General features: G+C 37.4%; 2 protein-coding genes across 2 annotated transcripts in view; one reads left to right on the top strand and one right to left on the bottom strand.

The window, feature by feature from the left end:
- NECAB1 (N-terminal EF-hand calcium binding protein 1) overlaps window positions 1-7,275 on the top strand; it is a 52,367-nt gene extending 45,092 nt beyond the window's left edge. Inside the window, 4 exon segments of the mRNA XM_088065839.1 lie at window positions 1,103-1,215; window positions 3,187-3,275; window positions 4,286-4,366; window positions 7,247-7,275. Coding sequence (XP_087921965.1) covers window positions 1,103-1,215; window positions 3,187-3,275; window positions 4,286-4,366; window positions 7,247-7,275 — 312 coding nt within the window.
- Window positions 7,276-8,957: 1,682 nt separating this feature from the next.
- Window positions 8,958-19,463, bottom strand: C1H8orf88 (chromosome 1 C8orf88 homolog). The gene is made up of 6 exons (XM_088063994.1): window positions 19,378-19,463; window positions 16,954-17,059; window positions 16,068-16,144; window positions 14,357-14,441; window positions 10,792-10,898; window positions 8,958-9,098 (listed from the first exon to the last, which is right to left on the bottom strand). The coding sequence occupies exons 2-6, from the start codon at window positions 17,039-17,041 to the stop codon at window positions 9,060-9,062; spliced, it is 396 nt and encodes a 131-aa protein (XP_087920120.1). The 5' UTR covers window positions 17,042-17,059; window positions 19,378-19,463; the 3' UTR covers window positions 8,958-9,059.
- Between the last annotated feature and the right edge of the window lie 6,881 nt (window positions 19,464-26,344).

The following is a 26,344-nucleotide window of genomic DNA, read 5'->3' as shown; positions in this document are numbered from 1 at the left end:
GCCAAAACCTTAACACACATAAGGAGAAAAATGTGTCATTAATAAGATTTTTCAAATTTGTCAGCAATGTTTATGGTGTGGTAGCTTCTCTGCTCCAAGTGCTGCATGCATGCTTTAACCACTGCTGTACAGCCTCCTTCCCAAAACTGCTATAGGAAATCTTATGAGGAAAAATGGAAGAATATCTTGTGCTCATTACAACCTACAAAAGCAAAATCATGACCAAAAATAAACTTACCGTTAAACAAGTTTATGTTCCAAGATTGATATACTAGCATTCCTAAATTCATGAACCTAACATTCTTTCATTTGAATCTAACAAAATGCAAATCAAATACACATGAAAAAAATATTTAATCACAGAAGTTGCATTAGATTTTTTTTTAATGAGATTATGAAGTATTTCTACACAGAATGCTTATATAATTGCTTTAAATATTCCATTAGTAAAGTTGACAAGCTTCAATAGATTAATCAATAAATAAACTACTTGAAAGAGCTAAATGATAATTATACTAATTCAGGATAAGTAGGTCTTCTGCACTGCTGACTGTTTCCATAGTCCTTTTATAAAGACTGTTCATTCTCCTGCAGAATTATGGAGGGAAACCCCCCTCTCTATTCATCACTTAACATGGGCTATCTTAGGCATCTCACTCAGGTGAGGGTCAGGGCTCTAAAAGGTAAAAACTACCAAAGCCCCTTAACAAAACAACAATGCATCCATTGCAGATTGTGGGGATATGCTCCTATCCCAAACCTCACAGCTGCTGGCAGACAGATTCATCCAAGGAAACACACTGACTTTATTACTGAACATCGCTTTGCCCTCTTCTGAAAAGACTCTCTCCTCCAGAGTTAGGTCAACTGTCTGAAGTGGACACTCATGCCTAGACATAAAAGCCATGCTTGAGCATTTCTGCTTCTCCACTTCCAAATCACTAAAACAGGGACTTCAAACTTCAAGGGAACTTTTGTGGGTTTTCTTTTATGATTGTGGTTTGTATTGTTTCGTGGTAGACTTTTCTGAGTTTAAAGTATAAGGAATTCAGGGGAAGATGTGGCAGTAATATTCAGTAATATTGTAATGGTTTTGTAGCAGCACATAATGATTGTTCAGCATCAAATGTTGGTGATAGAAGAAAAAGTGGAGGAATTCCATCTTGCTCTGAAACAGTACGTGGAATCTGCTTCTGCTCAAGGTGGCTGCTTGCAGTAAGTACAGTGTTATTGTCTTTGGGCTGAAGGAAGAAATGGAGTCTTTTTTCCTTAATAGCTCAGATTATTTATGAAGAGGGTACCTATGACACCTTTCTTGCTGGGTTATGTGTGTGTGTAAGATGGAGCTTTTCAAAGACACCTAGAACTAGAAAGAGATGTCAAAATGTGCAGATTTTTATCACAAAATGACAGTACATCCCAAAGATGCTAAACAACCTTTTCAGGCTTGTTAGCTCTGCAGGTCATCAGTCCATGACTTCTGGAAGCTCCTAGGCTGATACTCTCTATTGGAAAACTCATTTGCCATGCTTCATTTGTGCTCACCTGGCGAAGGAGCAACTTATCAACTTGTTTGCCAGTTCTCTGCTTGAAAGCTTTCAGAATCTTCCCTTTAGGCTGTCATTGTAAAATTTCAATTCATAATAAAGAATTAGAAAAATTAAAAAGCAAAATTTTCAATGAAACTATGTTTTTGCTTTGCTCCTTTTAGAATTAATAAAACATTAGGGCTGGGTTAAGAATAAATTTTAGTGGTTTACCACTGTACTTAGTTTCTGAATTTAACATAGTGGAGAGATCTATCATACATACTACAGACCATTATGGAAAAGATATTTTTTGTAATGTGTACATAATACACGATCTTCCTATATATTCAAGGGTTTCAAAGACTGCCTATCACACACCTAATTTATGAGTCTTATTGCTATGAGATTATCACATTTAGGATTGTATCAATAGTGTTCACATAGAGCAGAAAAATTAAGTTGGAAGAAGAGTGATCTTTCTGTAGTGGTTCACTTGTTAAGGCGGACTGATGAGGAAAATAAAATTCTCTTGTCGGCCAAGAGATGGAAAAATCCCCAATGAGAAGTCCTTCCAGCCTCCTCCTAGAAATTAACATCCAGCAAAACACTGTAGTGACTGCAGACTTATCAGGGAAGAGAGATTACATGACTTCAGAGTGCAAGTTAACAAACGGTGGCAGAAAGTTTCTTTCCCAAGCTTACAGGCTTGTAAGCCTGTTATGCCACCTAATGGATGGGTTTTGCTGTAGCTGTAATTGACAGCAACTTGTTTTTTTCCAACAGCTTTTGATATTTTTACCATTTTACCATGCACTTTCACATACAGCAGAAGAAAACCAATGAATCATAAAACATTGCTGACTACATTCTAAAGCATAAGCTGAGACCAGTTTTCAAGCACATCATTAGTGAGGTCAGCAATCTCACACTTGGGCATATGGAAAAATCTGTACATATACGTTCTGTGCTATTTATCTAAACACTAATTTGAGCACCCAAATGAATAAGTACCCTCCAGGCTATAAAGCCTTTATGTTCAGGATAATGAACAGGATGATTCTGTGTAGAAGATCAATAGATACTCTGTGGGTCATTTTTCACTCTTGAGAAACTCTTACTTGAATAACTTAAGAACAAGTAACTAGTACACAAGATATTATTTAAAAAACATAACTGCAGCACATATCAGCCTATGTGGCTTTATACTCCATTATACATATACTTCATTTACTCCATTTGCTTTCAAAGCACCTAAATTCTATGACACTTTGATGCATCTCTCATACAAATGTTTAACTTACTAGATGATCTTCCCTGAACAGCTGTTTGATTAATTTTGTGTTTAGCATTTGCTTAGAGAAATTTTGCTGTTGGAGGTATATGAAAAATGAATTTCATAAAAAATATTAATTAATAAAAATAAATATACAAGGGCTTTATTCTTAAAGGCTCAGATAATTTGCAGTATATGGTCATTATGATCACTCATTTGTTAAGTTTATTAATTTGATTGGTTTTGGGTTTGGTTTTTTTGCTCTGTGGGTTTGTTTTTTTTTAAATCACTGCATTTGTTCCTACTCATAAGCAGTTAGGAGCAAAATGTATATGTCAAATAACTTTGTTTTTCATTAAATTAGTTTTATTGTGAAATTTTTAGTGTTTCCATACAGAAGCTTCCAAGTAATTTCCACTTCATTGTTTATGAGTTCTGGGAAAACAGCAATGCCTGGAATAGGTAAGTGAAGTGTCAGGACTTTGGTAGCTTTCTCTTTTTTTTTTTTTTGGTAATTCATGAAGTTTTGAAGGTTTGAAATCAATTGTGTAGAAGGACTGAGTACAAATTACTTTAAATACTGCTAACAGATCTTTTGCTAAATATGTCACAATTCATACTTCAGAAGAATACTTTAGCTGCAAAAGACTTGTATATACTGAAACATAAATTAAAATTCCAGAAAGACAATGGTGATTATTCGAAAGAGAAAAAGTCTGAAAGTGAGTACATAAAGATAAAGCATTAGGTGGATGTTAGTTCATCAGAGACAGAAAACCAGGAAGAAAACAATATCACCAGTTTCATGGTAAAGAAATAAAAATACACAATTATTGAAACAGAAGATGTGCCAGCCCACAGCACACTTCAGCATGCAAGTAGTTATTGGGAGCTCTCCCAATACTTCCCAATCCACATCAAAGGAACCCATCCAACAGACTCCCAGAGCATCTCTTTTGGGCCCAAAATAGAAATTATTAAACATTCTACAAGCTGAATTCTTGCCTCCAGCAAGCAGATGACTAAGAAATTGAGTAGAGACAAAAGGATTGTCCTTATCTACATTTAGCTAAAACACTTAGATAAACCAACCCCATGATCCCAAATCCGTAGAGAGAACCTGCTCTTAGGGAGATGGAGAAGTCTCTTGCAGCTTTGCTGCCTTCCTTTCAAACACAACCTCAGTTTTACTGGGTTTCCTATCACAAAGACTCAAGAACACTGGCAACCCATGTCAGCACTGTACTGGGTCACAACCAAGAGATGAGCATCAGACTGACAGCAAGCTGCACAGAAGAAAACCTGTGTTTAATATAACATTCAGGCACTTCATAGCTTATCTGCTCTCTTCTCCCACTATAACTTTAACTTTTGAAGCACAGAATCTCTGTACAACATTAATTGTGAAATTTCTAAAGCTCGTTAAAAAAAATTTAGCCTCTTTAAAAAACCTGTTACATTTTTATTTTTTATAATTATTTAGCCACCTATGGCAAGGAATTCCAAAGAAGTAATGTGGATTTCTTAGAAACTCCAGAGCTCATCACAACAATGCTAGTCCCTGGTAAATACCAACTTTTCACATTATTTTTTTTTGTTCCATGTGAAAGGTTTTATTAGTGTGTTCCATATGCAAGACCACTGCATAATATCACCCTTATTCAGATCGTCTTTGGTAAAGTGTAGAGGAGAAAAGGATTCCAAATGTTTTTATTTTAACCACATAAATATAAAATCCATCAGCAAGGATGAGACCCACAGTGCTTTCACACAGTGTGAAGTTACACTAATATACACTATTTAAGAAAATATCTAGAATAAACAATACTATCTGTGAATGATAAAATAGACACCATTTAAGCTTTTCAAGGAAAAAAAATGCTTTCTGATTAAGACTTCAATTTATTCCTACGTACATTTAAGGGAGCCTTAATTACAAATAATTAATATTTACTAACAACTTGTACACACTTCCTGCTATGTTAAAAGAAAGCAAGGTGGTAAAGATTCCAAATTATTATTCTTAATACAAAGCAATGAGCATGCCACATCTTTCTCCTAGAAATAAGAGTTAAAAGACACAGTGCAGGTGCAGGATGAAGCAAAGAAAGCATCACTCCCATACTTACAAAGAGAGGACAGTAATTTATTATTTTTTTTTTTTATTTTAGGGAACACAGATCTATTACAATGAAGTCCTAAGTTTCTATGTCCGAGTACAGACTAAATTTAAAATATTAAAACCCCACTCAACAGAAAAATAAAAGTAGTCCCGTACCCAGGGTTTGTCCTTAAAAGAAACCAGCCAAGACATCTTCAGACCTCATGAGCCTGATGTGGACACAAAGTTATATGCCAGGGATTCCTGCAGAATCAGGAGACTGAAATTAATGACAAGTATCTCTGTAAATCTTGTATCTTACTGGGATGCTGCTGGATTTAAGACAAACTTGATTGCAGGAAACAATGAAGCCTTTTTCCAAAATTCTTTGTGTCCAAGAGACTGCACATGATCCATCAGTGTACCAGGGTGGTTTACTCACAGGTAAAGTACAATTAACATAAAATGTAAACATAATTTTTATGTGCCTAAATATGGAAGTGTCTGAAATTGGATTCCAAGTACTCATTAAAGCATTTACTCTGCCTGCTAAGAAGGATTTCAGTCTGCAGCACTTTGTCCTTGCAGACAGTTACCATAGAAACAGCATTTCTCACTGTGCACTCCTTGCTGGGGTTGTGGGGGGAGAGGCAATGGGAATTAATGCATTCACAGTTCTTTGTACAATTTTATACATTACCTGTAATTTAGAAATCTGTGCAATGATTTGAACTCTGTTTCATGGAAAGAGCTTCCCACAGCTGATCTATACAAATCATATTTGTATCTGAAAGACAGAAAATGATCTTGAAGTAAAAAATGATGGCTGCAATGCCACCAGTACACTTTACAAAAGAATTTTAGACACCATAAAGTGATATCACTGTAAAAACAGAAGGAAAAAAACCTAAACCATATCTGCAATTAGAACACAGATAGGCTCTATTCTAAAAATAAATTTACTCTAGCTAAACTTCCAAACTTCTTTTACACATCTGGGTAGCTAAGAACTGAATCAATTGCAAATTGTAATCTGAATCTGATTCCTTCAAAGTTAACAACCCATAAGTTTTACCAATTAACCAAAATCAGTAAGGATACTTATGTGGCCATGAAATGAATCAGGAAGATAAGTTCTCACCATGACACAGTATTATCCTAAAGAAAATTAATTTGCCATCAGTTAAGAGGAACCACAATCCATTATAACCACTCATACACCTGTTAACTCACCCAGTTGCTTCAGCCAATCTACCAGGGTGGAATGAATCACTCAGTTCATATTCAGTGAAAGTCTCATTTTTACACAATATCTGGACTTGAGGACTCTAGAGAACCTTTGGGCGAGAAAACAAGCTAAGTGGGAACCACTGAACACTTATAACACTATAACCCATTAAATAAATAGTTAAATTGGGCATTTTGCGGGACTGAAATGCATTAATCCACTGATGTTTTAGAGACTACTAGGCTGATAGCCTGAATTCAGGTAGGACTCTTGAGTATTTTCTCATATGTTTTCTTCATTAATAATAATTTTGATTAAAATAGCATTAATGGAAGCATTTATGGATACATACATAAGAAATTAAGTTCTGCTAATGAATTTGTGTGGTGTGAAACCTATGTAGTCTAGAACACCCCTCTACTAAGGGCATTTAGCATCTCAGATGCAGTCACAATTCCCTTCCTTCCTTCCTTCCCATCTCTCTCTCCATAAATCTTGTGGTTCCTCTCTGCATAAGGTTCCATTTCAAAAGGTCAAAGGCTAGAGATTGTGGGGAAGAAACACAGATTGGTTTCACCCCAGCATTGCCTATGAGCTGGTGATTACAGAACTTTTTATGTGAATGACATTTTACAAGTCCATCAATTCTCTTACTTTTGAGGACAAAAAGCTATTAATTCCTAGAGTTGTATAAAAGACCCATCAGATTTGAATAATGTCACCAGGAAAGCAAGTCATTAAAGCTAACATAACCACCCAGGGAACATAGTACTTGTCTTAAAAACTGACACACACAGCAGCACAGGACTGAGGATTTATTTAGTTTACTCTGGGGGGTCTGGGCACTTAATTCTATGCAGCCGTACCTATGACACGTTAATGCTTCTTTGGATGTTATCAAAAGGAGATACAACTCTTGTGATAAAGCTGCCTTCCCACCACTTACACCCAGTTCTCCCAGTATTCTCAGTATCTTTTTCTCACCAGTATTACCTGCATATATAAATGAATGTTTCATTATACACATTATAGGTATTTTATTTAGAATTTTTACCAGAGGTAAAAAAAGAAATGCAATTTATGTTAGCAAATAAATAAATTCTGCTCTCTTTCAGCATCGTGGTGGGTCCTCAATAACAACTAGAAGCCGTGGTTCCAAATAACGTTAATGTTGTATTATCTTTCATTACACTAACATTCATATTGCAGTGTACAGGTGAATTTATGATGTGATAACTTTTGTTATTATGGATGGGATCTTTTCAACTTTATCCATTCTAAAATCTGGAAAACTGTGCATTTATTCCCTTTTCTTCTTGTGACTAGTTCAGTGAAATGATGCATTCTAAAAACTGAAATAAGACAAATATGAAAAACTATTTATTTCTGTGACAGTCCAAACTGTTTTATTACTGCATCAATAAACAACCATTACTTAATGCTGCTGTGGTCTCCTTTTACAAAAGAAAGAGGTATGAACCTGAACACACATTTTCATATGTCTGTGGAGAAGCTGTAAGCCATTAATGAAAACAATAAACATATGGACAATTCTTAGTGCTAATACAGAACTTCCCCCAGGATATTTTCTGCTCACAAAGAGATAAGGCAGTACTATCTTCTTTTAAGAGACTCTTAACCCTTACCCTCACAGGAGGAAACATATCTGCCTATCTGTTGTCACTACAGATCCCCAGACTGAGCATTGCACAACTTCTATGTCCTGACCACTCAGAAAATATTTTCTTTAGATCTCTGGCAGGTCACTGCAAAATCGTTAGAGAAACTGCAGTTACAGCATAAATAGCCACAAACCTCGAGTTTGGTTCTAGCAGGGTGCAGGGCTACTGTATACCCTTGACTGATGAACAGCACCATGTCCATGAGGGAGATCACCCTTTTCAACCAGCATGCAGCTTTGGTAGAGATGTACATGGAGCACTGAGGGAGGAAAGGGGACACCCACCGAGCCAGCCAGGTCAGCTCAATTAACTTGGTCATCAGTGGGGTGACAGATGTTGCAGCCAGACTGCCCTCACGTCCAGGGGCCTGGGGGTCCTGGTTGATTGAGCATGAGCCAGCAGTGCCCCAGCAGCCAGAAGGGCCAGCCCTGTCCTGGGGTACATCAGGCACAGCACGGCCAGCAGGGCAAGGGAGGGGATTGTCCCGCTCTGCTCTGCACTGGGGCAGCCTAAGCTCGAGTGCTGAGGGCAGTTCTGGGCACAACAGTGTAAAAGAGAGATAAAGCTATTTAAGAGTCCAAAGAAGAGCCATGACGATGATGAAGGGCCTACAGGGGAAGCCATACAAGGCGCGGCTGAGGGCACTTGGTTCGTTCAGCCTGGAGAAGACTGAGAAGAGACTTCATGGCAGTCTGCAACTTCCTCATGAGAAGAAGAGAAAGGATGGGTAGCCATCTCTTCTCTCTGGTGAGAGTGACAAGTGACCCAAAGGAATGCCATCAAACTGTGTCAGGGGAGCAGGCAAGTTGGATTATCAGGGAAAGGTTCTTCACCTAGAGGGTGGTTGGGCATTGGAACAGGCTCCCCAGGGAAGTGGTCACAGCACCAGAGTTCAAGAAGCATGGAGCTGGGAGCAAGCAAGAAGTGCCAGTCAAGTGTTTATTTAGAATTTATGGTTAGGCAAAATATATGGCTACATAACAGAAACAATGCAATGACAAAATTTTGCCACACCAATATGTAAAATTATTTATTTTCACTTTAATCATATTACCATTTCAGGCATTACAAATTAAAGGTTTGTCTCTTAAAGCATTCAGGCAATTACAGGAAGAAACAGGCATTTTCATACGTTTCACAGGGTCGTACTTCCATCTGCAGGCACCCAAGTACCTGCAAAAATCTTGAAGACCTACATCAAATGTAGCTCCCTCATTTATAGACTTTGGATCCTCCAAACAACATGTCACTTCTTACAGATGTCAATGAAAGGTTTGTTCTTTACCTGTAAGACAAACCAACCCTCAAATTACTTCAGCTATAATAGATCACTTCAAGTTTTCATTTCAGTTTGCTTGTAACTCTTTTCTACTCCATGTACATTCCACAACTGAGATTTTTTTTTATTATGGCAAACAGTTCTATTTTCATTAATCATAGACACTTCATCTAAAATTTTCTTATTGTGTGTCAACACAGTAACATGCATTCAAATGCTGAGCTAAGTATTGGTAGCCCTGATCTCCACATCTCAAAAAACCCCAGTGTCCTGCGGGACAAATACAGTCCACAGTCCATCAACTGTAAAAACCGCATCTCCCTGTACAAGTCATTCTAGGAACTTTTCTTCATCTGAAAATACAACTTTTACTCATAAATGGGCACATGTTTCAGCAGTGGCTTCAAAAATTCAGAACTAGGACTGACTTAAGTATGAACTGCCTGAATACCCAGCTCAGCAGCAAACTGTTGAAAACCACCCGGTCCAAAATATAAGCTCACTGACGCTGTATGATTGTCTATAATTAGAAATTTATTTGCAGGCCACCTTCTGACACTTTTAAGCATAATTCACTTAATTTACACATGCATCTCATCAATCCCTCTGGTTTCTGTGCAGGAAAATAGATGATGTGATCAGTCAACAGGCTGGAATTTTGGATGAACTAGGTGACCTCACTGATTTCTGTAGGGACCCTCCCTTTTCCTAGGAATGTAAACATCTGAAAGCAAACAGATCATCAAAATTTGCCACTCTAAGAAATACAGGTGGTAGGAGAGGGGGAAAGTTAGGAAATTAAAGGAAATTAAACTTTAAAAGGAAATTAGGAAATTTCCTTAGGAAATTAAAGAGCTAAGACTTCTGAATCTGAAATCAGGTTTTCAAACAAATAAAGCTTTCATCTTGAGGGTAAATAGAAAGACATAAAAAACAAGATCAAGGAAAGCTGATTATGGTCCTATGTTAGTTAATTTTTGTTTCTTCAAAGGACAGAAATTTTAAAAGTTTAAAAATGCCTCCAAATGTGGCCTACACAATCATCATGTGGACACACTTTTTCATAATAGGAATCCTATTTCCAACAGGACTACATCCCAATGATCTCGAAAGCAACCTAATATGTAGCCTAATTTGACATGATGTTTACACAGAAAATTTTCCCACACTTGGAGTCTGGAATGTGATCCAATTTTAGTGTATGAAGTATTTGAGGATTCTTTCATCACAAAAATAAAGGTAGCACACATGGATATCCTTCACATTCATCATTCACTTCTATTAATTTCTCCCCAAAACCAAAGATAATGATAATACAAACTGCAATGAGCTCATTAATAGTTTTGTAGTGGACACTGATGCATAAACAATTCAAACATGGATTAAGACTTTTACCAAACTGGAAATTTATCAAGATTGCTCTCTTTTCTTTTGAAAACGTGTAAGTATATCTGATCTTTTTCTGTAAACAAATTAAAAACCCTTTTCCTTTATATGGTAAAGGGGTACCCAGGGTAAGATGTCAAATACCAACCGGAGAAGTTACATACAAAAGTTGTGCTGAACTGCACAACCTGTCCTATAAAGGTTTTATCAATTCGGCAGGCCAGTTTGAAGGAAAATGTTTCCTTTCAAATGGCTTATCAAAACCTCCATGGATGATTTTATAACTTCATTTACTACAAAAAAATGCACTTACTGGCTTTTCAAGTACAATTGGGTGATCAGGAAGAAACTCTGGTTTCTTCTGAGAGAGAGAAACATTTGAAAGCTTCAGAAGGAAATCTCTGCTGTATTGGATCCTTTCTGTGAATATACAAAATCACTAAGTTCAACATTCTTGTTTAAGGGATTAAGATTGTGAATTCAGAAAAATTATTTGGTTACTTATAAAATGGTAGAAATACTACACATGGAATATAAAAAACAGTTTTAAAAACAGAAGTGATTTAGGTCTTATCTTGCATCAGGAAAATTTGAAGTAAATTACAGAGCATTCCACTTTAACTGTATCAAACTGACACAGTAAATCAACACAAAAGAAGAAAAAAGGTGAATCCAACCATACACCAGACTCCCTGTATCTTGTTCTAATTAGCAGAAACACTACAAACTGGTCTTGAAACCCACAAGAAAATATGTTTATAACTCACTCCAAAGTGGCACCTATTTCTGAGGGACAGATAACAGATAACTGTCTCCTTTCTTGGAGCTAGTAAGTTAAATGTCTTTCAACACCTAGAAGGAATGATGAGATCTGCTGCATGTAAAATGGCAAACAGATTTATAGCAGTGAAATACTTTCGAGGGATTACACTGAATCAACAAGAGTCAAAGCCTTTGCTCAGAACATGTAGGTTTCTCATTTGAGCTTATAGCACTTTTTCTACTATGTCACAGCTTTGGATATAGTATGTCTAGCAATGTCTGTATTTAAACTGATATTCTCAAACAAGAGAAGAAGCAAGAAGAAAGGAATTAGGCAAAGAAGGTACAAACTTTATCTCTGGTCCTTGATGACAACAAAGCTTATTCCTTTAGGAATGATGGGCTTCCTACAAGATTGTCACTTGATGGACAACAGTTTTTGTTTCTCAGACTGCAGAATGTTGAAAAGAAAGAGACTGATATCAACTATGACATGAATTTTTTCCTGCCTTTGAACACAAACAATGCAGTAACTTGTGAACCTAAGGGAGGGCATGTGAGTAACTTTGAAAAAAACAGTTTAAAGAATACAAGAATACTGTAAAACTTAATGCTTGTAGTTTCCTCTCCTTTATTAAAAACCTATGAAGATGATGACATCTGTAAGGCCTCTGACACAATCCCCCACAACATCCTTCTCTCTAAATTGGAGAGATGTGGCTTAGATCGGGGGACTGTTCACGGGGTGAGGACCTGGTTGCATAGTTGCATCTGATCTCATGTTGGAACAAGTCCAGAGCAGAGTCCCTAAGTTGATCACAAGGCTGGAACACCTATCCTATGAAGACAGGCTTAGATAGTTGCTCAGCCTGGAGAAGAGAAGGCTTTGGGGAGACTTTGGGGCAGCCTTCCAGTATCTAATGGAGGCCTACAAGGATAGAGAGGGGGACTTTTCAGAGCCATGTAGTGATAGGAAAAGGGGGAATGGCCTTAAGCTGAGGGACAGTAGGTTTAGGTTAGATATAAAAATGAAATTCTTTACTGTGAGGATGGTGAGGCACTTGAAAAGGCTGCACAAAGAAGTTATGGATGCCCAATCCCTGGGAGTGTTCAGCATCATGCTGGGTGGGGCTTTGAGTAACATGGTGTAGTGGCAGGTGTCCCTGCCCATGGCAGGGGGGTAGAACTTGATGATGTTTTAGGCCTCTTCAACCCAAACCATATTATGATCCAAAGAGTAGTGGTCATGTCTGGATGGAGATCAGTGAGTGATGAGTGGTATCCCTCAGAGTTTCTTATTTGGACCAGTACTGTTGAGTGTCTTCATCAATGACAGACAGTGGGATGAACTGCACTCTCAGCAAATTTTCAGGTAACACCAAGCTGAGTGGTGTGGTGGACACACCTGAAGGACAGGATACCATCTAGAGAGACCTGGAAAAGCTCAAGAAGTGGGCCCATGGGAACCCCATGCTGCACTTAAGAACTGCAGAGACAGATAATTCAAAGCACAGTACCGCTGAAGAGATATCAAATGGAAATTATTATCTGGAACTTGAAGTACAGCTGAACATAAACAGAGTTCTAGAAGAAATTTTACTGTGCTAGGAAAAGAAGAAAACAAAATATTTGTTTGTAAGCAAGCAGTAGCTGAATTGTAGGACCTCTAAAGCTGTGTAACTCTGAAGGAAATATTACAACAATCAGCAATCAAACAAAAGCCCTTTGAAAAAAAGTGTGATAAAAAGTTCAGCAGTGCGGAGAATTGTGGAATAGACTCAGGGAGGCACCACAGAGCAATTAACCACTGGAAACGATCCAAAGAGACGGCTTATGCAAGAGACCAGGATTTGACGAGAACCTGCTTAAGATCTTGTAGAACAAAACAATCTCTACCCACCACAACCAGAATTGATGAGAAAGGATCAGAAAGACACCACCAGACAGATAAAACTTGACAAGTCTGTCACCTAACTAGATCCAAAAACCAGAACTCTCTTCTATTTATCAAGATCAAAAATAGAAGAAATTAACCTGAGTTTGAAAGGAGATACATGGAAGACTTATTTTCAAGTCAGTAACACATGACAGAACAGAACTAATGCTCAAGACCCTGAGAGATGGGAACCTAAGACTGACAAAAATACAAAAGCCTCATTAAAACTTAATATAATTCTTTCAAATTTTGAGTACGAAGAGCAAAAGAACAAACCACATCTTCAGAGATTACTTAAGGATTGGAGATTACAGATGGATGCCCGATTACAGGCAGACACGGACAAAATAAAGAAACTCTCAATAAACTGGTGACCTAACCTGGGTCACTGATGCAGTTTCTGTGATATGCTTAAGAATGAAGAATTAGGGAAGAAGCAGGAAGTACTGTGAGCATGCATTTGAAATCTGAGATTATCCATTAACAAAGAAAAAAAGGAATAAAATTTTGACTTGGTTAAACTACCAATTCTCTATGAGTACAGTGGCAGGCATCACAGAGAGAAAAACATTAGAAGCTAACCTTAAGGACAGTACTGACACAAAAACAGATCATTCAGGATAATAATAAAAATTATCAATAAACCAAATTAATAATAATAAAAATTTAATTAATATCTAACCACCCAAATACTGTTATTTTACAAGAAAGCCAAAATGATGAGTTCTTAACTTGATTACATTCGTCTGTATGCAACAATTGAGCCCTGCAACAGGCTAAAGGATGCAAATCAAATCTGTACTTCTACACACAGAGGCAATCTATACAAACCCAGGATTCTGTGTGAAGAATTTTTTTTATGTTTGGGGTCTGTTTTTTCAGGGGGTTAGTTGTGGTTTTTTATTTGTTTGTTTGGTTTGGTTTGTTTGGTTTTTTTTAAGACAGTTATACCCCTATATAAAAGCAAGTCTACCAGTTTTCCACCTCAGTTATGGTCAAACTTTACACCTTTTACACTCCCTAGAGTGTTATGTGAAAAGTGGAAAAGTTTCATATTCTCCAAAATATCAATGCACTAGCTGATCAGAAACCATAAAGTGCAGCCCACATCACTTCAAAGTTCAGTTGTCCTCCATCCAGAAAATACAATCCTGACACAGCTCCCCATGCAGTATTTTACCTTTTTTTGCTCCTGATTCATGTTGTTTTGGTTGACAGAGCATCACAGTTTGAGTTAAGATCTTCACTTCAGTCATTTCAGATGACTAAAACAGGAAGGAAAGTGATGAAGCTTATCTCCTTAAAGCATGTTAAAACAAGGATATATGTTTCTTAGTTAAAAGTAACAGTTGTAGCACACATTAATTTGAACCTGTAGAATGTAACTCTTGATTGCAAACAATAAGGAAATAGTTTGATAAAACAATACATCTGAACATACTGGAGAGACATTTTTTACACAGAATTTTACAGTGCTCCAGCTAGTTTTTAAAACAAACACATTTATCCCTTCCTTTTCTATTATCCCACCTAGAACACAGTCACAAGCTACATTCGGGAATAATACAAGCAGGAAGGACTTTCCTTAAGACCAAAGGATGGACTTGGATTCTCTCACTTAGCAAAAAGGTTTGCTTCATAAGCACCAAGACCCAATATCCACAGTATAATGCCAAGTTTTTTCCAGCTGCCAAAACCTTGAAGAACGTTCAAGGTTTTGGAAAGTTGAAAAGTGGTTTATCCTCAAGAGCTTGTCTTAGCTCTGAAAAGGCTGTACAGGTTTGAGGAATATTAACATCACTCTGAGTCAGATGGGAAGTGGGAAAGAACTGAAAATTGCTCATCAAGATAGGAGACTATTCAGATGATATTTGGGGTACCCATGAAACAGTTCATGGTCAAAACTATTATTAAAATTTCTTTTCCGTATACAATATTAAAGAAGACATTTAAAAAAATATAAAAAATACATCTATACTTATATCAAACAAATGCAATATGCAGCTACATGTAGCTAAACACTGATGAAACTGAATATTACAACACTGATGACCAGAGACTTATTTAAAAGGGAGTAGTTTGTTCTCCTCAGTAATTACTGCTAAAGAGACAACTGTGTTAATTTCTCTATGTAGGATCAAAGATAAGCTTGCAAGACCTTGACTTTTTTATTTTTTTTAAAGTAAAAGGCAGCTTGCAGAAGCTTAATACAGCGAAGAAGGACTACAGAATTACTAAAAACCTTCTAAAATAATAAAAAAATAAAGTAAAAATTAAGGAACATTTGTTCTAACAAAACCCCTCATCTATCAATGCTTTGAAAAAACATTCAAATCAGAATCAAGAGAAAGGCAAATTCAAGCTATGAAACATGATACATTCCAGTTGGAAGACTTAAAACTTCATTTTCCAGGAAACAGCTACAACCAATTTCAAGTCTGAAAAACATATCCATACCATGTCCAAAGCCAAGCACTTCTACCAATAAAGCATAAACTTTTATGATGTTTGCTGTCTGAAATGAATTTTTGCATGTGCTAACAACAAAAAAAAAAATCTTATTTTTTTATTTACACATAATAAGTGAAGACAGAATACATGCATTCTAAATTTAAAAGAGCTGACTTAAATTCAGTGAGGACTAAAGAAATGCCACACAGATTTTCACAAGAATCTTAAATTCCTAAGCTGCATTTTTCAGATATTAATGCTTGCAAATACCAGGGAAAAGCATTCCTGAAACTTAAAATACTTTTTAACAGTTCTGACACTGCTGGTTTAAAACGTTCAGAGTCAAGGACACTCCTGGATGGAAATAGTTTTCATCTGGTTACATAACAGATCAGCTGATCTTCAATTTATAAATAATTATATATTTAGTCAATACTCACCCAGTTAACCTTACTCTGCAAACATACTTCAGTGCTGCTGGGTAATTCAGTCCGAATGTTTAAAGCAATGGGTGATGCTGATGAGCATAAAACATCAGGAAAAAACAATTTCAGTAGATTCCACAGTATTATTTTGTGATACTTGCCCCAAGAACAGTCCTTCTTGCACAGAGATTATATGGGCATTTATTCACAGCTTAGAAGCTCTAGATCACCACAAGACCCCTTTTCCATTTCTTCCATAAATTTTATACAAAGTAAAAATTTATGATGTCACTTAGCTTTAGTCCACCATAGATTTTATGACCACCAAAAATTTCTAACTTAACAATAATAACAAGTGTAATACTGCAATATCTAGGCTTTAATCTATAGAGGTTTAAAATTTAAACCAAAATATTCACACCTAACATGAATACTGCATGATTTTTTTTCTTAAAATTTTGTGGGGTTTTTTTTCATTTTGAATTTGTATGAAAGCTAGGTAAGAACAATGCAGTGCAGTGCACTGTACTTGCAATAAAACCTAAATAATCTGTTAAATTATGTGTATTTTATGTTTTCAATTGTTGGAGTCAGCTAACCCAAGAAATCCAAATTTAACGGAGAAGCCCAATCCAGCTTTCTGAAGCTACATTTCAGATGCCAAGCTAGAAGAGCAGTACCAAAGAGCTCTGCATAAACCTAATATAGTTTAAATTCAGATTTTATCACAGAGATGATGTACTAAGATCAACATACAGCAAGGTATTCACTCACTGTAGTTTAACAAAGTAATTTAAAAACAGAACAAAGCAAAACAAGACACTTTACACATCCTTGTTACTTCCCTAAACCATAACCTAAACCTTGGTAAAGTGAACTGCACCTGAGCCATGCTACTCACCTTGTTTAGAAGACAGTTGATGTGCAGGTCGTGCTGGCTGAAGGGATTTACCAATAAACTTTTTTGCTTCTGTAACATTTTGAAACATCGCACTTCAAAAAAGCAGCTGAAATCATTAGCATTCAGTTTCACATACGGATGTTAAGCAAGAAGAGCAATCTACCTACTCCTTGTTAGTTGCATTTGACAAGGCAATATTATATCTAGGCAGGAAAAAGCAGAAAGGTCTGATGTGTAAATTTTTTTAGATGATTGAACATGCTGGATAAAATCTGCATGAAGACAGAATCAGACACTTCTCTCATTTTTCCTTCCAATTGAGCTACCCTAGCTTCTTCTCCAGAAGATTCTTTACCTGTATGTCTCTGGACATGTTTGGTGAAAGAAGATGGGGACATGATGGAAATAAGGGGGTTTCTAACATTTCAGTTCAGTGAGTTTTTAATTAATTAGCATCAGCATGCCCCTTATCAATCTGCTGTCTGCACAGGAGTTCCTTACATATCTATATAGATTTACAGGACTGTTTTTTAATAGCTACTTTACTTAATTAGCTAAGGTGGTGCTGGGCTGAAAAATCTCACACTTTAAGTAAGCAACCAGTTGGAAAATGTTCATTTGTAGTACCTGTATCTTTATGTATCTCCTTCTCATTCCCATCTCTTTTGTCAACTGGGAGATTTTATGATTTGAAGGAATTTCAGCTTTTTTTAGAGGAAAAGAATCCCAGAAAGAACAACCTCCACTATAAAAATTATACTGATTTTTTTTTTCTCTAAGAAAGTTTACAAGACAAGTGAATAATTGTTATGGCAAAACAAAAAATTCATTAAATAATCATGACTGCAAGAGTTACAACTACATTTTTCATATTCAGTATGAAACAGGAAAAGAGAAGCTAGGATATTAGACCCAGTATCATACCCAACTTCAGCTGGTCTTTGTGTTATAGGAAGAAAACTAAAAATCATCAGAGAATTTACTACATTATAATTTTTTGAACACTTCTAACATAGTCAAATAACAATTTTCCAACATATGAAGTTTGAGGCCACCCAGGTCTAGAAACCATCTGTTTGATGGTTATTGTCTGAATTAGAACAATTTAACTAAAGCTAGGAAAAAAAAAATCTGTTTTGATTCTCATATTTTCCTACCCAATCATCTTAAAAAAGGAAGACTTCAAAGCTGTAGTCAAAAGCAGCAATGAAATTTCCTGCAGCTGAATTAACTAAGACTACAAATATGGATGACATATTTCATTTTACCCATGTTGGGAATGCTTGTATAAATCACATTTATCCTAGATAGTGAATTTCCACAGAAAGTAATGCAGTAATAATACACATTTGCATCAAAAGAGCGAAAAAAACCAACAAACAGGCAAGTTTTCGTTCATGCCCTGATGACAAATGATATGCACGCTTTTTAAAAACAGGAAACCTGTTTAAGAGGCTGGCTAGCTGCTAGAATGCAGCACACATCTATTTTTTGTAGTGTTCTGACAATGAAAACAAGTTGTGTGGTGACAGCAAAACAACACATTTTTCCACTCTTCCCTCACCCTCCCCCAGGAAGACTCTAGAAAAGATCTCAACAAGTTATCTAGCCCAATCTGCTCAATTAATAATGTTCCTTCTGACCAGTATCAAGAAAAGTGGAGAAAGATTCGTTTTAATAGCTGAGGAATAAACTGCTTCCATGAGAGACTACTGCAGTAGGGGCAGCATCCCAAGAATTGCCCCTTCCAAGGCCACACTGCTTCTCTGGGGTCATCCCCGTGGGAGACCTGCCCAGCAGAAGGGAAGCCTTCTGGCACCAGCAAACAGGCCTAGGAACAGTTCTGTAGAACCCAGGAATTTTTTTTTAGTATCTTAACAAGCTGCGCATTGACTGCAGCCATCCTCCAAGAGCCTATCTCAAGTGTCTAAAGGCGTGAAGGGGATTTGACGCTATTTTCGTGGAAAATCCCCACGAGTAATCAGAAACTGACCGTCCCCCCTCGCCCGAAATGGCACCGCACTGGGAACCCCACAGATCCCAAGAAACAAAACCTCCCTCCGCCATCCGGCCCCGAGCCCCCTGCCCAGTCCTCGAGCTCCCCTTTGGGCCGGGGGATGCCCAGCCCACCTCCAGCCGCCGGCAGCACCCCTGTCCCGCGATGCCGCTGGCCGTGGGTCCCGCTGAGCCCGCTCCGTCCCTCAGCGCGGCCGGGCGGGGCGGCCTTCGCGCGGCGGCTCAGCCGCGGCCGCGTGCCGGGCCGGGCCGTTCAACGTCGCGCCGCGGGGCGGCCACGGCCGGGGCTGCGCCGCCGCTTCCCTTCGCTCCCCGCCGCTTCCCTTCGCTCCCCGCCGCTTCCCTTCGCTCCCCGCCGCTTCCCTTCGCTCCCCGCCGCTTCCCTTCGCTCCCCACCGCTTCACGCACCTCCTTGGGATTCAGGGAAACGGGGCACACCTGATAGTTGCCTTACGAGGCCTTGCCAAGGCGCACGAGAAGCGAGATGAGGTGCTGCTGCCCAGCTCCCTCTGGGGTTAGACCTGAGAGGGACTGGAAATAGATAAAGGTGGTGTCCTCGTTTGTCCCACAAAGGGAGTCATGTACCTTACATGGTGTACCTTACAGGGCCTTACAGTGGAAATTGGGAGAAATAAGTGAGTTTTGAACACAGTTGTGAGGCCTCTTCAGCTAACCTCATCCAAAAAGAAAAGTGCAATTCGCAGGCCTTGGAAAGCTGTCAGTGAATTGGAATACTGCCCTCACCGATCTGCCCCATGGCACTGGGCAGGAGGGACCAGAGAACGGCCTCTGGCTTCTCAGTTATGGAAGTGACGGCATCCTGTATGGTTTGGAAATTCAGATTTTTTTATCATTTTTTTCTCACAACGTGTTATTGACAGTAACAATGACCTCACCCTGCTAACTCCCAGTGGAGCACACTAAACTTCCCTGATGTTGGACTTCACCTTACTTAAGTATACAGTATTAATTAAAAGTCCTTAAGTTTTTGCTGGTATTTTTAACATATATATTTCCTATCAACTACTAAGAACTCCAGAAGTTCAGAATAGGAAGGTAACATCAAGTAGATAATCACATAAATAACAAGTAATTAATTATTAATATCCAGTGCTAAGATTTTTAGTTCTGGCTAGTTTGTAAAGAATGTTTTATTGTTTCCATCAAGCATATTGGCTCTGCTGTGCTGCAGTCTCTGAATTTTATTAACTTAGGTATTCAGAAATGAATACTGTCCCTGAAATAGTGGCTATCATAAACAGATGTCAGCTCCTCAGTCTTCTCTCCTGACACATCATCTTCCAGTTGGTTTCCTGACCTGTTCATGCATGATGTGCTATCAGCCTTCTCTTTGCAGACACCGTTGCAGCACATCTTCATACTCACTAACCCATTTGCTGCTGATTTAAAGTAATTTCTCCCAAGTGAATTAGTTTATACTCAGACATGTCCTGTTTCTTCTGACCCATCATCCATTCTCACAAGATTGTCATATAAAACAGTTGCTCTCCTATTATCAACCATTCCCTTAGCTACATAAGAACTAATTATAAATTATTAATATGTAAGTGCCCATAAATATTAAATGTCTCTGGCTGTTACTCCAGAACTGTTACTGATGGGAAAGTCAACAGGGCAACTAAAATAAAGATACGGTTTTTCATGGGGCTGTTGTGCTTTTTCAAAGAGGCATGTCAGGTGGTGCACACACAAGATCAACACTGCCCTTCTTAACATATTGAAATGGTATCATGTACAGATATAGAAGTACTCTTACAGTATTATTTTTGCATATTTAAATATGCTAAGGATGAACTAAACAGTAAAAGGTCTCACGTGTGTTTTTCAAAGGGGCTGCTGGGTTATAAGGCTGCTGGGTTATAAGGAGAAGGGGCAGGAACAGAAATATGGGGAAAAAAAAGGAGCGTGCCAGGTATTTTGAAAGCTTGTTGCTTCTGGGCCTGCTGGGAAGATGGGAATATTAGGGCTGGTAATGGCTGTTTTGCAAGTCACTGCCCATCCCAGCAGGAATAGTTGTCAGCTCACACGCTGTTGGCAATGCCTGGCCTAAGGAGCGCTGGACTGCAGCCACTGCACAGACCTCAGCAACCTGCTCTCCTAAGCGACTTCACTGTGCCTAGAGAGAATTCTGACTGTGGGAAATGAAAACACAAAGCGGAAAAAACACTAGCTTGTCTGTTGTCTCCCAGATTGCGTGGTGCTGGCAATTACACTACTGAAAATTTCTATTTAATTTGGTTGGTATTGTTTATGTTCTTACATTAAATGACGATAATCTAATGTTCTCTCAAATACCTGATGTATACAGTAATTAATTTGAAGGGCCAATGACAGGTCTAGCCAAGAAAGACTTACTGAATGTTGCAAAATATAAATTTTAAAGGTTTTTGTTGCTGTGTGAACAAAATGCTTATATGTAGGGGAAAAAACCACCCCAAAACCAACTGGTTTTTCTATTGGTGAACTAATCAGGGAAATTATTTCTTTTTTAACATAGTGATTGTGCTCCTAAAGGCTGCAGATTGCAGAAAGTGACAGTCACTCTTGCTCTCTGTACTAGATATGGTTCAGGAAAGCAGAAAACATTTGTTAAAGACAGTATCAATACTGAACGTGTACAAGCGAGCAATTGGACATCTAAATGAGCGTGTAATTGTAATTGCACGTGATTTTAGGTTTGTAGTGGATGGCACTTAACAGCAAAGTAATGGCTTTGTGCTGAAATGAAAGGACTCTTGGGTCAGCCTGAGGGCAGACTTGTAGCTGCAAGTTTAAAAAGCCATTTTCAGTGTAATTTAATACTCAGTTGTGCAGCCAAATGTAATCAGTCTATTTGCATATGTAATTGTGATTTATTTAGCAGTGCTTTTTTGTGAGACTTTTTTTTCTTAAAGCTGCTTTCAAAATAATTTCCTCTCAAAGCAAAAATAAAAAACCGAAGCAACCCTCCCCCCAAACCATTATTTCCAATGCTGTGTGCTTTATTAAGTTAGTTAACAGAACAAACACCGAGAGATGAGTATGTATATGTAAATATATATATGCACACACAGAATATTATGGTTTTACTTCTGTGAAGTGGCTACTTTCAGCTAAACTAGTGACTTGCCCTGTTGAGGCAGCCCAGGGAAAGAACACAAAAACTCTTTTACCCCCTGACTGTTCCTGAAATTGAGCTACTTAATATATTGAGGTTCAACTTTCAATAGAGTTGAGAAGTCAGAATATTAATCATGAGTATTAATCTAGTTGTTTTTGACTACAGAAACTGTTGAATGAAAAGTGGGAAGCTATTGATGTATTTTGTGCTTACTATGTGTAACTAGAGGAATGTTTATGATCAGCATATAGTACTATATAAAATAATACACCCAATTTATTTTCTTCACATGCAAAAATTCTCTCAAGTCTGTCAACTGTCACACTTCTCAAATTAGGATTCTGTATTTTCCTTTAAAATTAATTTTCTGGTAACATTAATTTTAACACATTCTCAATATTTTTCTTTAAATTTCTGATTCCTTTAAATGTGGAGAAAGAAACTCAACAACATGGGTCAAAAGCACTGTGTAAGTACCAAAAAATCCCTAAATGACAGACAAAATTATTTTATAAATAAAATATATATCAAAACTAAACATTTGTTATTTTGGGGGAGGTCTGCTTTGTTCATCTCTGTCACTAAGGATGGCAGTACTGAATTGCAGAGTAAATTACTGCACTTGAACTGAAGGTGCTTTCAGGATGCGCTGAATATTCTCAGTAACTGCAGACACTCAACATGATTGTTTCAACTGACCTTACCTTGTAGGCTCTGAAACACCAGCTGCATGTCCTGCTTCTTGAGAGGGATCCCAGAAGCCAAAGGCAGGAAGATTAAAAGGCAGAAAGGCCCATGAAACCTTTAGGCTGTGCTGTGTCATGGAGTAGCTGGGCAGCAGAGTGTGCACTTATTGCCAGGACCTGCACTGGCACTGCACCTTTATCAGTGTTGCCCTTCTGTTTTGATACACCAAAAGGGTGTCTCTGCTGAAGAATTAGACTGTGGAGAGCACAGCTCAGATGCAGAGCTTGAGTTTGCTATGTGATTTCATTGGAGAGTGGAAAAAGATGCCATGGGACAGTTGATGCATAGAGAAGGAAAACTGATATATTGCAGCTAATAGCTTGTTGAACTTGCTTCATATATAAAGGAGACTGTTAACAAGTATCAATTTTATATATTTTTTTTTGCATTAACAAAAGAATAAGGTAAAGAAGTTAGGAAAGATTTGTGGTTCTGCGTAGAATCAATCAATAAAAATTCATCTTATTATTCATGACAAAGTCTTATAATCTATAAGTCTATAATCTACCACATACACTTAGCAGCAGATAGATGAAATAAAAGACAAAAAAACCCCACACACATACAGTTCTCTTGTGTGGTTTTAGCTATTCACAGGGAAAGAGACTCTTTAATAACTAATAATATTCCTATACCAGTTCATTTTGCTTTGGGAGAGCTGAAATTCTGAAATCACAGCTTAATAAATTAATAAATTTAGTGAAATTAATAAATTTAGTGAAAGTTCTGTACTTTATTCCTGGGCCAGGACTTCACCTGTTACTTGTATAGATGCCTTTTCTTTGAATTCTTACACCAGATGCGCATGTCATAGCTGAATTACAAGACCTTTATATATGCTGGAGTTAGTCTCTGAATCTGAAAAAAAGTCTTCAAGAGAAATCAGGTCATGCTTCAGTGCAATGAAGAATTCTGCTTTCCAGTATTTCAATCATGGGAGTTGGGTTTAGTTTTTAGGCTGAGATTGTTGTCATAGCTTTTAATACCACAAGTATATATAGAGTCTTATTACTAAGACATTGCTACCTTTAGATTCAGACTTAATCAGCATGATTCAGCAAATGGCACCAAAACCTCTACTGATAAGTAAAAATGCAGTAGAATGTGGACAGAATAGTCAGGAGCATAACAGAAAAAAAAAAAAAAAAAAAAAAAAAGACCAAAGTTTGGTATGTGACATAAGGAAACATACGTTAACTATGCAAAAGAGTAGTGATTATAAAAAATACACACATTAAAACTATGCATTCATGCTGCTTTGGATTGAGATAATTGTTTGCATCATAGCTGTGACATGGTCATCAAAATTGTTGACATTTTAGTTTACATGCCAAATAAGAAATACAATTTCAAGTTAATACAACTATTGTGTGTGTTCAAATGTATGTATATACATGAGATTAAGAATGACCTAATTGAAAATCAATCCTTCATAAATTAATCCATTTTTATGCTCCCTGGGAAATAAGATTTGCTTTTTCACCTTGAAATATAGTGTAAAATTACTAAATGCACATTGCTAACTATTGGAATGGAATAATTATGACCTCATTTAGCTTTTGCTAGATGTGAGGTTGGCTGATTTACAAGGGATCAGAATAAAGTTCCTTAGTTATATTGCTATTTAAATTATTTATTTACATAAGGAAGATTAATGTCTCTATAGCTTTTAAGTTAGTACCCCTCTTACATCTGTTCACTATTCTTCTATGCAGTATCTAGTATACTGCCTGCAAAGATGAACTAATAAGACAGCAGCTAGTCTAACTTCAGTGTGCAATTGATCTTTCTGCATTATGAAATACGTTGTCTCTATTTCAGAAGAGGCAGGGGATGAACCTCAGTCTTGTCCTAAAACAGAGTTTCAAGCATACACCTACCCCCTGCACAAAGATAATCTGGGCTGTGTATGCTGTTGAAGACAGTGAAAATATAAGAAAGAACAAAATTTTGTGCTTCACTTCACTGTGTGGAGCTGTGATCTCTTGCCATGTGAACCTGCATGAGAGAACCAAGATAGTGCGTGGAAGCAATCTGAGAACTAGCAGTTCAGAGGAGTGCAGAACAAAGGCTAGCAGGTTTTGTCTGTCTGCTTAGCAGCTGCTTTTTCTCTGCCAGAAATAGCAGTTTCATAGACTCAGAGAAGTAACTCCTGCCTGTGCAGGGACTCCTTGTGATAGAAACTAATTGCCAGAAGCAGGAGAGCTCTGGCAAGAGAACACTTGCACTGGGGTGCACTAAGGGAAAATGCGCACATTGTGTGCCTCAGCTTGGCATTGCCTACTGCAGATCATCCTGCTAAAAGAAGCCAGAAACTGCACAGTTTATGCTCCAATGCATCCATCGTTTACTTACTCTCAGCTATCTAAGCATGCCACTTCATTGTGGCAGTAGACCCATCAAAATTTGGCTCTCTGGTATCTCAAGACAGCAGGTTGTTCTGGCCAAGAAGATGCTTTTTCCTCATCCAAATGCTCTTGATCATTTACTGTACGTCTCTTAAACATAAAGGCAGGGGAAAAGCAAAGGTCATCAAAAAGTAAATGAGAAGGAACAGCATCAAGTCAGAAACAAAATAATTGTTGCTGTCATTAACCAAACATAGAAATAATTAGAAACACCCTAGCACATGAACAAAAACACACACAAGGAAGCAAAAGCAGTACCTAAAAAATCCATTTTGGGACTGAAGCCCTATAACTACCCCAGGAAGAAAAATTAATTTGATTTTCTGAATATGCAACAGATTCTGTAAAATAACTGAAAAAAAAGTAATTCACTGCTTGTAAAATGAAGAGTTGAAGTCTTTGAGGTTTGTGAGAATAAGCACACATCATGATCCCCTAACTGGCAAAACCTAAAGGATTTTAACTTCACCTTATTAAAAATAAAAAAGAAACATCAAAAAAATCAGATCAAGTTCTCATTTCTGTGTGGGAAATACTGTTTGTTGGTTAGTCTGTGAGCATAAGCTTGCAGACATTTGGCCCCACAAGGCAGTTACAGGTGTTCCCTTGTTTTAATTAATAAGTCTTACTTTCTAGAGCTTTAGAAGTATTACATTAATAATATGTTTTGGTCTGGAACAAATTTATACCACTACATCATATCTATCTATTTTTTATTATTCTACCACAGCATGTATTAGAAGTTTTTTTAAAATGTATTTTTATGGAGCTTTAATCTGGATTAGGCGTTTATCATATGAATGCAGTGAAAGAAATGTGCAAAAAAACTGTCTGCTTGTATAAACTATGTAAATAAGAAGACATTTTCTCTCCAAGTTTGTAAATATAAAAAACCTATTTTTAAACAAGTATTTCACTTTCCATGCTTTTAACTGCCACTGCCAATCAAACCCAGCATTTATGAAAAAAATACTTTTCTGGAGTAATATTTTAATAACACTTTAATTGCAGTTTAATCAACAAATTTAACCCATTTTGAGATTTATTTTGTTTTTAATCCAAAGATTTTAATTAAACACAAGAGCATTTAGGAAGTTGA

The sequence above is a fragment of the Pseudopodoces humilis genome, chromosome 1, assembly GCF_049639895.1.
Source record: "Pseudopodoces humilis isolate 2021_Gansu_Grassland_sample_001 chromosome 1, ASM4963989v1, whole genome shotgun sequence".
In the NCBI taxonomy this organism is placed as follows: domain Eukaryota; kingdom Metazoa; phylum Chordata; class Aves; order Passeriformes; family Paridae; genus Pseudopodoces; species Pseudopodoces humilis.
Note: the sequence above shows the minus strand (reverse complement) of the source record. Positions and strands in the feature narration are given on the sequence as shown.

What these genes read in the sequence shown, in the direction of transcription:
- C1H8orf88 (XM_088063994.1), bottom strand. Translation starts at nt 17,041, where the DNA reads ATGTTTCAAAATGTTACAGAAGCAAAAAAGTTTATTGGTAAATCCCTT. An exon ending in TCAACTGTCTTCTAAACAAG is followed by an intron (nt 16,145 to 16,953) that starts GTGAGTAGCATG and finishes TATGCTCATCAG; the next exon opens with CATCACCCATTGCTTTAAAC. An exon ending in TGCAGAGTAAGGTTAACTGG is followed by an intron (nt 14,442 to 16,067) that starts GTGAGTATTGAC and finishes TTCCTGTTTTAG; the next exon opens with TCATCTGAAATGACTGAAGT.